We start from the raw sequence: 10,896 nt of genomic DNA, 5'->3' as shown, positions 1-10,896 counted from the left end.
GGTGATTGGACCTGTGTCTGCCTGCCTCCTTTATCAGACGGTGAGCTCCCTGCAGAGGGCCCAATGACCTCTGTCTTTGCCACTACAGCTCCAGCACCAAGGACAGATCCAGCCCATAGTAGGCGCTCAGTAAATATTGGTGGCTTAGGATCAAGTGAACATATATGTAGCAAAATACATGCAAAACTGTCCTACAGTAAGTGCCCAGTAAACACTGTTCATTTAGGATTGAATGAACGTATGCAAGGCTTATCACCGGGTGGAAGAGAAGAGAGAATATCTTGCTCAGGCAGACAAGTGAAGGCTGGAGTCAGGTTCTAGGCCACAGTGCCGGTACTTTCCCTGAAGCCTCTGCCATTGCTTCATTCATCTCGTCTCCCAGCCACCCCCTCTCCCCCAACACAGTGCCTGGCCCAGACAGGACCTGATAAATGTGTTTGTTTGTTGAAGGAATGAATGAATATGTGTGGCTGTTTCGAGAGGAGGGGAGCTGGACCCAGTCTCGCAGATCTCCCTCTGGGAGCCCAGAGGACAGGGGTCCCTAGCCCCCTCCCAGTTACAGGACCCAGGAGTTCCTGCTGCGCTCCCTCCCCGCCTATTTAGTACCCTTATCCTCTAGCTTCCGGTTTCGCAGCCAATCTTTCCTCTCTCAGACTGGGAGGAAAGGCGGGTTTCCGGGGGGAAGGCTTAGGCGGTGACACCGAGCCCAGCCTCCTCCACCCCCAACCCCCACCACGCTCGGGCCCTCCCTCCCTCCCCGCCACCACCGTCTGTCGGCCGGCCGCGGGGAAGGAAGAAAGGCACAGAGGAGGTTGAGGTAAGCACCGGGCGCCCAGAGATCAGGGCCGAGCCCAGGCCCTGAGCTCAGGAATCTGCAAGGCCTCCACGGAGGCCCCAATTCTGCAGATCATGCCTGCGGGACCGGCAGGCTGGGCCCAGCGGGGAGATCGGCCCCCTGGGGGACCTAGGGACCCCCAGCAACCTTCCTCTGGGGGTCCAGGGGCCTGACCCTCAGTCTCCTCCTCCCTGGAGAATTCAGACAACAGGGCCCCCAGTCCCCGACTCTCCCTTGTCTGAGGATCCCAGCCCCCTCCTCCAGCCCTCCTCACCACTGGGACCCCAAAATCCGTACCCTGCGCATACAGGGGCCTAGATCCTGCATCCCAGCCACCTCCCAGACCCCGGTACCCAACCCCCAGCCCCCACCTCCCTGAATCTCAGGCGTCTGCGCCTCCAGCCCCCTCCGGGCTCAGACCCAAGAGTCTGGGGCTCTGCTCCTACTCCCGGCCTCTCCCAACCCCAGGGTCTGGTCACCCACACCCCATTTTCTGGGCCTCCGGAATCTGACCCCCACCCCGTCCCCCTCCATCCCCTCCCCAAAGCAGGGCCCCTGGGAAAACAGCAGTCACTGACTTGGTCTCCTGTCTGTCTCTGTCTCTCCCCACCTCCATCCTGCCACGGTTCTGTTGACCTCTCTGTTTGCACCGTCTCTGTCTAATTCTCTTTGTTTTCTTTTCATCTTTGCCTCTGCTGGATGTCCCCGTCTCTCTGTGGCTCACCATCCTGTCTCTCTATTTCTTCTGGTCTCTCTGTCTGGCATCTCTCTCACCCTTTCTCTGGCTTAAACATCTGACCCTCTGCACCTCCACCTCCCTGTCTCCCCTCTCTCCTCACAGGCATGGATCCTCAGCCCCCTCCACCCGCCCAGGGCAGCCCACCTCACCGTGGCCGGGGCCGGGGCCGGGGCCGGGGGCGTGGACGAGGCCGAGGTCGAGGCCGGGGCAAGGGAGGCGCTGGAGCCCCTCGAGCGCCCTTGCCCTGCCCCACCTGTGGCCGCCTCTTCCGCTTCCCCTACTACCTCTCACGGCACTGGCTGAGCCACTCGGGCCTCCGACCCCACGCCTGCCCTCTGTGCCCCAAGGCCTTCCGCCGGCCTGCCCACCTCTCCCGCCATCTGCGTGGCCACGGGCCCCAGCCCCCGCTGCGCTGCGCCGCGTGCCCCCGCACCTTCCCGGAGCCGGCCCAGCTGCGACGCCACCTGGCCCAGGAGCACGCTGGAGGTGAGGTCGAGCTAGCCATCCAGAGAGCAGCCAAGGAGGCAGCGGAGTCCAGCTGGGGCCCGCAGGACGAGGGCATCGAGCAGCCCAGCACAGCTGCCGCGGGCACCCCGGAGGAAGCAGCGTGGCCCGAGACGTGGCCTGCAGGGGAGCCGGCTGCGCTGGTGGCCCCCACGAGCACTGAGTCCCGGGAGTCCGAAGAGGAGGAGGCTGAGGCCGGGGCAGCAGAGCTGAGGGCTGAGTTGGCGCTGGCGGCCGGGCGGCAGGAGGAGAAGCAGGTCCTGCTCCAGGCCGACTGGACGCTGCTGTGCCTCCGCTGCCGCGAAGCCTTTGCCACCAAGGGCGAGCTCAAGGCGCACCCATGCCTGCGCCCTGAGGGCGAGCAGGAGGGCGAAGGGGGACCCCCACCCCGCCCCAAGCGCCACCAGTGCTCCATCTGCCTCAAGGCCTTCGCCAGGCCCTGGTCGCTGTCCCGCCACCGGCTGGTCCATTCCACTGACCGCCCCTTCGTGTGCCCGGACTGCGGCCTGGCCTTCCGACTCGCCTCCTACCTCCGCCAGCACCGCCGCGTGCACGGCGCGCTTAGCCTGCTGGCCCCGCTGCCCACGGCGGGCAAGAAGGACGACAAAGCCTCGGGTGGACGGAACTCAGGGAAGGGGCCTGAAGGGGGCGAAGGGGCCGAATGCGGGGCTGCCCCGGAGGGGGGAGAAGGTGGGCAGAACGGAGGCGATGTGGCTCCGGCCCGGCCCCCGGCCGGGGAGCCCCGCTTTTGGTGCACAGAGTGCGGCAAAGGTTTCCGGCGCAGGGCGCACCTGCGGCAGCATGGGGTGACCCACTCGGGGGCGCGCCCCTTCCAGTGCGTACGCTGCCAGCGCGAGTTCAAGCGGTTGGCCGACTTGGCTCGCCATGCGCAGGTCCACGCGGGGGGCCCGGCCCCGCACCCGTGCCCACATTGCCCGCGCCGCTTCTCGCGTGCCTACAGCCTCCTGCGCCACCAGCGCTGCCACCGTGCCGAGTTGGAGCGGGCGGCCGCGCTGCAGGCGCTCCAGGCCCAGGCCCCACCGTCGCCCCCACCGCCCCCACCGCCCCCGCCGGCCGGGCAGGAGGACGAAGGGCTGCCCCTGCCCATCGCACACATCAAGGAAGAGCCACCCTCCCCGGGGACTCCGCCCCAGTCGCCTGCGGCACCCCCTGTCTTCCTTAGCGCCTCCTGTTTCGACAGCCAAGACCACTCTGCCTTCGAGATGGAGGAAGACGAGATTGACAGCAAGGCACACCTGCGCGGATTGGGCAACCTGGCCTCCTGACCCTCACACCCCACCTCGGCCCCTCCAGTTGCCCTCCCCATCCTGGTTTGCAATATGGAGGAGAGAAGTTAAAGGGGAGGCCCCTCTTCCACCCACCCCACCCCTCCCAGCCCTGACACTAAGGAGGGAGGACCCGGACTGCCCCTCCCTCCCCATCGCCCACCCCCAGGCCCAGGATGCTGGTTAGGAACTGCTCACCCGGTACTTCCCAAGGCAGGACCGCTTGGAAAAGGAGGCGCAGGACACTGACCAGAAGGATGGAGACTGGGGTGCCTCCTGCCGGCTGCCTCCTTTGTACACACTGGACACCATCACCTCTTTGGAACTGCCAGACCTTGGGGTCCCAGTGAGCAAAGGTCCGTCCCTGTCCCTTTGTCTGTCTGTGAATAAATGTGAGTTCGTGAAGCTGGAGAGAGTGAGGCTATCTGTGGAGGTGGGGGCTGGTGTGGGGGTCTGGGTGAGCTGCGGTTTGTCCAGCAGGCTCTGAGCCGGGGTTCAAAGCAGGAAGGATACAGAGCTTGGCAAGCAAGACGGTCACAAGAAGAAACAGGAGTGGGAAAAAGGTTACCATCTACCCGGCTGACTTTGGGGAGCCCATGGCCCCCCATGGAATCCTGCATGTGCATTCATTCAGCAAACATTTACCAGGCACAGTGCTGGACCCTGAGGATGCTGAGGAGAAAGTCACTGCCCTGCTAAGAGGAGCTGAAATTTTAGACCTGCTCTGTCCACGACTGTTTAGTCACCAGCCACACCTAGCTGTTTCCATCTAAATTTAGAATAAGTAAATAAGTTTAAAATAAAGTAGTTAAAATTGAATAAGATTAAAAATTCAGTTCATCAGTCACACTATTTCAAGTGCCCAATAGGTCCCTGTGACTGGTAGCTCCCCTGTTGGACACCACAGATCTAGAATATTCCATAATCTCAGAAAGGTCTACTGGGCAACACCACCCTAGATAATAAAAAAAAAAATCTGCAGTATAACATCAAGTATTGGTAAGGGCTCCTGAGAAAACTACAGGGGACTGTGATGAGCGCATGACCGGGAGTGCAGGGCCTCTGGTGAGGTGACATTTGACCTGAACGAAGAACCAGATGAGGGAACAGCTTTGGCAAAGGCTATGAGGTGGGTGGGCACTGTATGTTTGAGAAACAGCAAGGAATCACGGGTGGGAAGGGTCATTTTTTACAAATCCTTTGGGGATTTTTTATTTGCTTGGTTTTTTACCCACTTGTTCAGGTCCTAGGAGTGAAGGGGAGAAGGTTTTATTCAAGCAAATCTTCCTTAAACCTCTTCTCATTCCTCCTATGGACACCCTACCTCCCCCCTGTATATTTGGTGGCGCTCTCTTGGCCCTGTGCAAAACATGACATTGACCACTTAGGTATCTTCACACCTCAAAGGCCTGGAAAGAGGGGTGAGATTACCCCTGTTTTTCCCAGGCAACAAAACAATGCTCCAGGATGGAAGGCGTTTCTCTCTGGTGTGACAAAACACCAGGTGGGTGAGGGGGAGCTAGGAAAATGGTTGTTGAAAGTCAGAGAGAGGAGGTGATCACGCAGAGCTTCGCAGAATCCCCTGTCCAAGATTTCACACATCTTGGCTGAACCCTTGGAACAGTGCCCGGCACGTAGTAAGCACTCAGTACGTGTTAGCCCATGTGATTATCACTGCTCCCTACCACCCACCCAGGGCTAGATATTGGAGACAGAGTGATAAATCAGCTGGGCTCCTGCCCTCGTGAGCAGTGGAGGAGAAGGACAATAGTCAAATGTTGGCACAAAGAAATTAGGGTTTCCAAATGAGACCAGGTCTCCAATGAACTAGATCCTATAAGAAGCTGTAACTAACTTAGCCTCACGTATTGGTGAGATGGGGGACTGGCGGATGCTTTCATTACATCAAAGCCATCTCCCTCCCCAGGAACCTTCAGTAGCTTCCTTTAGCCACATCCAAATGTGGGCCACCATTTAGTGAGCACCTACCATAGCCAGACACCCTTTCAGCACAATCTCATGGACAAAACCTGTTCAGGGAGGGGATTAAATAGCCCCATTTATAGAAGGGCAAACAGGATTCAAGCTAAGAGTTCATTTGTCCTACTTCTGTAATTGTAAACTGAGCCCTTAAACTGAGGGCTCCATAAACAGCCCTTCATATTAAATGAGTTACTCCGTGGAGAGGACAGAGGACAGTGCTTTGCCCCTGGGAGGAAGTTATTGCTGTTGTTGCCTTGTTATTGTTATTCTCCCAGGCTGGTATAGATATGAGCATGAGCTCAGGGAACCCTCACCACCCCACTGGGAATTAGCAAACATCCTCACCATTTCTTTTCTTTTTTTTAAAGATTTTATTGGGGAAGGGGAACAGGACTTTATTGGGGAACAGAGTGTACTTCCAGGACTTTTCCAAGTCAAGTTGTTGTCCTTTCAATCTTAGTTGTGGAGGGCACAGCTCAGCTCCAGGTCCAGTTGCCATTGTTAGTTGCAGGGGGCGCAGCCCAGCATCCCTTGTGGGAGTTGGGGAGTCGAACCAGCAACCTTGTGGTTGAGAGCCCACTGGCCCATGTGGGAATCGAACTGGCAGCCTTCGGCGGTAGGAGCATGGAGCTCCAACCACCTGAGCCACGGGGCCGGCCCCCTCACCATTTTCCAGAGGTGGAAATGGCAATCAGAGAGGAAGTCCCTTGTCCAGGATCTCATAGCTGAGAAATGCAGACATGGGATTTGAACCCAAGCTGGACCAGCTAGCTACATGCCCTGAATCCTTAACCAGGTCAATATAACCCTTAACATCTGCTCCCAGACACACCATCTACCTTTTAAGCTCCCTCCCTACACATATCCTAGTCTCCAAGCCCCAAGGTATCATCCTTCCACCCCATGGGTTTGCACACCACCGTCTTCCATCCGACATGCTTACTCATCCTTAAGGACCTGCTACCTCCAGAGAGAAACATTTCTAGAACAACTTAGGACAAGAAAAGATCCTTAAAGAGGGAATCCAGTCCTCCCATTTTACAGATGAGAAAACTGAGGCCCAGCTACATGGGAAAGACACAGGAAATTATAAAATAACCAAATGGTGATTATTATTATGAAGTCTTTCCCTGTGCTGAGCATTTTACATACCTGATGGCAATCCCATTTGTTAATAGTAATACAAAACACGTTTCTTGAGTATTTACCTTGTGTCTCTTTGTAAGGGGATTATGTGGGTTACCTTATTTAATCTTCCCCATTAGATAGAGACTATTATGGGCTTGTTTTGTTTTGTTTTCCTTAAACAACTTGATTGAGGTATCATTTACATACCACAGAATTCATTCATTTTAAATACTTTTAGTAAATTTACAGGACTGCGCAACTATCACCACAATCCAATTTTAGAACATTTCCATCACCCCAAAAAGATCTTTTGTGCCCATTAACAGTCACGTCCCATTCCCAGCCCTTGTTTCAGGCAACAACTAGTCTACTTTACGCCTCTATAGATTTACCTTTTCTGGACATTTCATAGAAATGGATCATACTGTATGTGGCCTTTTGTGTCTGGCATTTTTCATTTAGCATAATGTCTTTAAGGTCCATCCACATTCAAATTGTATTAGTAGTTCATTCCTTTTTATGGCTGAACAGTATTCCATTGTATGGATGAACCACATTTTGTTTATCCATTAATCTTTTGATGGATGTTTGGGTTGTGTCCACTTTTTGGCTGTTATAAATGGTGCTACTATGAGCATGTGTGTGCAAGTCTTTCTGTGGACATATGATTTCATTTCTCTTGGGCAGATTCCCAGGAGCGGAATTGCTAGGCTGTGTGAGAAATTTATGGTGAATTGTTTAAGGAATTACCAGACAGTTTTTCAAGGTGACTGTACCATTTACAGTCCCACCAGCAATGTATGAAAGTTCCTCACACATCACCATGGGGGCTCCATTTCCTTGAGAAGGAAACTCAAGTATAGAGATGAGAACTGACCTGCTTAAGGTCACATGGCTAGTAAGTAGTAGATCCACATATGACCCCAGGTGTATGGTTCAAAGTCTGTGCTCTTTACCCTTATACAAGGATTCATCTTTACCCCATTCGTTTGTTTATCCTAAAACTCTTTATTGAGGACCTACCATGTGCAAAGGGCTGTGCTTAGAGGTCGGAGAATCAGCAGTGGACTACTAGACAAGGTTACACTCTGGTGGGAGACAAAGATTTAAAAAAAATAGACTCAGGACATCTATTCAACAAATATTGATTCAGGCCCCACTACGTGCTGGGCACTGTCCTAGGTGCTGATCATCCATAGGTTAGTGAAACAGACACAGACCCCTCCCCATTCCAGCGACATGGAAACAGGAAGCAAGTAAATGAGAAAGCAGCTTAAGAGGGGATGAGTGCTATGGAGAAAGATGACACAGGGCAGGGGTTGGGGGATGCAGGTCGAAACTGCAGGCACGTCAGAGCAGGAGCTGCAGGAGAGCCTCACAGATAACTGGAGACATGTCCGCGGGAGCGGGGCACAGCTGATGCAAAGGTTCTGGGGTGGGAATGTGACTGGTGTGTTCAAGGAACAGAGAGGCCAACGTGACTGGAGGGAGTGAGAGTGAGAAGGAGGGGGAACGGGAGAGGAGATCAGAAAGGGGATGGGGGTCAGGATCTGCTAGGGACTCACAAGGACTCTAGTTTCTCCTCCAAGTGAGATGGGGAGGGAGCTTTGGAGGAATTCACACCAAGGCTGGCAAGATTTAACTTCCCTGTTTCATTTTAACATATTTTGAAAATTAAAAACCAGAAAATTGAAAGAATTGTAGAGAGAATACCTATATACTCACCCCCGCCCCAAAACTCTACAATTAGTATTTTGTTCTTTTTTTTGCCTCATAATGAACCTGTCGGTCTATTAAAATTTTTGTCCATCCATCCATCCACCTATCCATCATCCATCTTTTTTAAAATTCTTAAGTGTTACTATTTAGAGTGGTTTTAGGTTCACAGCAAAACTGAGTGGGAATTACAGATAGCTCCCATCTTTTAAAAAATTCATTTCAGAGCAATTTGCAAATATCAGTGAGTGTCACTGCTAAACACTTCAGCATGCATAACAAGCTATCAAATATTTATTTAAGCTTCTCGTCCTTGGTAAAATTTAAATACAGTGAAATGCATACATTTCACATGTTACCATTTGAGACAGTTTGAGAAACACACACACTTGAGAAGCATGAACTCCTCTCCTGATTTAACAGATTCCCTGTGGCTTCTGTTTGGCGCATAGACTGGTGGGGATTGGGGGCAAAAGTCCACTTAAGTCCACCTGGTTTTTATTTTAAATAATCTTTTTTTTTTTAGAATCGTTTTGGATTTACGGAGAAGTTGCAAAGACAGCACAGACTTCTGATGAACCCCTCACTTAGGCCCCCCTAACGTTATTATTGCTCATTGACGTGGTTTATCCTTCTGGCAAAACCAATAAACCAATATGGGGAGATTACGATCCACCAAACACTGCCCTTTACTCAAACTTCACTCATTTTCCTCTAATGAACGTTTTCTGTTCCAGGATCCCATCCAGGACGCCACAGGCCTTACGACACACCTCCTGAATGTCTGCTTTGTGATCATTTCTCAGATTTGCCTTGGTTTTGGGTGACTTTGGCTGTTTTGAGCAGTCCTGGACAAGAAAGACCACACCAGTGAGGCACGCAGCTCGCCACCTCCTCTCAGGGGTACACGTTACCCACGTGACTTGTCACTGATGATATTAACCTTGATCACCTGGGGGACACTGGCGTGGGGTTTGCAGGTTTTCTGCACCGTAAAGGGGCCCCTCCCCCTCCCAACCCCCACTCTTTGTAAACAAGTCACTAAGTGTAGCCCATGTGGAGGGGAGAGAAAGTCTCCTGAATACCTTTTTTGGAATTCTTTTGTCCCTTTTCCTTCCGCCTGTTCATTTATTTGTACCTGTATGGATTCATGGATCTCATTTTACACTTTGGGTTATCGTCCAATATAGTGTGATTTCATATAAGTGTGTATTATAATTCAATATGATATTATTTATTTCATATACGTACATATTATAGTCCAATACGATGTTCTTTATTTCATGTAAATGTGTATTTTAGTCCAATAGAACGTTACTTATTTCATTGAAGCCAGCGTATCTTAACGCCAGGTGCCACCACCAAAAGAAGATAAAGCAGTGCTAGAGGAGAAGCAGGGGCTTCTGGCTGCAGTGTGATAGAAGATGGGACTTCAGCCAGGTGACTAACGAGGGCTTCTAGAAGGAGAAATTTGAGACCCGATTAGATGAGCTAGGGAGCTGAGCGTGTGAGTCAGGAGCTGGGACAGGCCCCTTTCCAGAGGAGACGGCCACCTACCCACAGACATCCCGCCATGCAGAGCTGTGCCTTTCTTCCTGAGCTTCAGGCCTACAGTGCTATCCACCCCTGCTTCCGGCCTCCAGGGCGAGCGGTTTGGAATTCAGCCTTAGAGGCCAAGTCCTGGGGCCTCCTTATCTCGCCACACCCAACACTGTGCCTGGCACCAACTCGAGCTCCATAAATATTTGCTGTCACTCAGCCAGCTGCCCAAGCCCCAACCGCCCTCTTTTTTCACTTCTGGGCCTTAGCCTAAGCTGTACCCTCCTCTCCATCAGCTCTTTGGTCTCTAGGCGGCATGGGGTGGGCATTGATGGAACCCAGTGTGGGACCAGAAAGAGGAAAGTGACCCACCCAAGGTTACCAGGAGAGGGAGGGCAGAGAGAGAGGAGAGCTGGGCCTCTTCCAGACTTCTTTGATGGGATAATAACTGTAACTACTATTTATCATCACACCCATTCTCCCATGCCAGGCACGTCACAGGCATTTGCTGGTGTCATCGACATGACAACTGCCGGTCCCTAGCACAGGCCACACTTTCTCATCTCGTGGCCTTGGATGGACTTTGCCTGGAATGACCCCCCACATACTCTTCACTTCAGGCCTCCCTTTAAATACCCCCGGAAGGCCCTCCTTACCCTCTCCTTGAACTTCTCATCTCTGTCCATCAACCCCTGTTGTAGGCAAAATTCTAAGTTGACCCCACAAGACCTCTGCTCCCCTGGTGCACATACCTTCTCCCAGTTCTTCCGTCAGATGGTGACCTGGGTGCTGCTGAGAAGGGTCATTGCAGACACCATTAGGTTCCCAGTCAGTTGACTTTAAGGGAGGGAGACGATCTCTGGTGGGTCTGACCTAATTAGGTGACCCCTTAAAAGGGACGAGGCTCTTCTTGGAGAGATTGGAAGTGCGTGGGGGACTCAACAGGAGAGAGAGTCTCCATCGCTGGCTTTGAAGTTCGGTGGGTGAGTGGGGGGAAGCACATGACGAGGAATGCAGGCAGCCTCTGAAACCTGAGTGGACGCAGCTGACAGCCATCAAGGCATTGGGAACCGCACAGTTTACCCCAAGCGGACACGCCAATCATGCCTGCCTGAAGTCCTGATTCACAGAAACCGTGGGCTAGAAACGGGATGCTAGTTGGCACT

The 10,896-nt window shown here is 53.0% G+C and overlaps 1 protein-coding gene across 4 annotated transcripts; it reads left to right on the top strand.

The window, feature by feature from the left end:
- Nucleotides 1-681: 681 nt before the first annotated feature.
- ZNF579 (zinc finger protein 579) lies at nt 682-9,257 on the top strand. 4 transcript variants are annotated; one of them, XR_004425208.1, is made up of 3 exons: nt 682-817; nt 1,677-3,720; nt 8,929-9,257. XR_004425208.1 is itself a non-coding variant. In XM_033129459.1 (2 exons), exon 2 carries the CDS (start codon nt 1,679-1,681, stop codon nt 3,362-3,364), a length of 1,686 nt encoding a protein of 561 aa, XP_032985350.1. In that variant the 5' UTR covers nt 682-817; nt 1,677-1,678; the 3' UTR covers nt 3,365-3,769. The 4 variants fall into 4 exon arrangements, 1 of the variants encoding a protein (XP_032985350.1); XR_004425209.1 differs by having other exon boundaries at nt 8,998-9,256; XR_004425210.1 differs by lacking the exon at nt 8,929-9,257 and adding an exon at nt 4,013-4,121.
- The last annotated feature ends 1,639 nt before the right edge of the window (nt 9,258-10,896 follow it).

The sequence above is a fragment of the Rhinolophus ferrumequinum genome, chromosome 15 (genome assembly GCF_004115265.2).
Source record: "Rhinolophus ferrumequinum isolate MPI-CBG mRhiFer1 chromosome 15, mRhiFer1_v1.p, whole genome shotgun sequence".
NCBI lineage: Eukaryota > Metazoa > Chordata > Mammalia > Chiroptera > Rhinolophidae > Rhinolophus > Rhinolophus ferrumequinum.
Note: the sequence above shows the minus strand (reverse complement) of the source record. Positions and strands in the feature narration are given on the sequence as shown.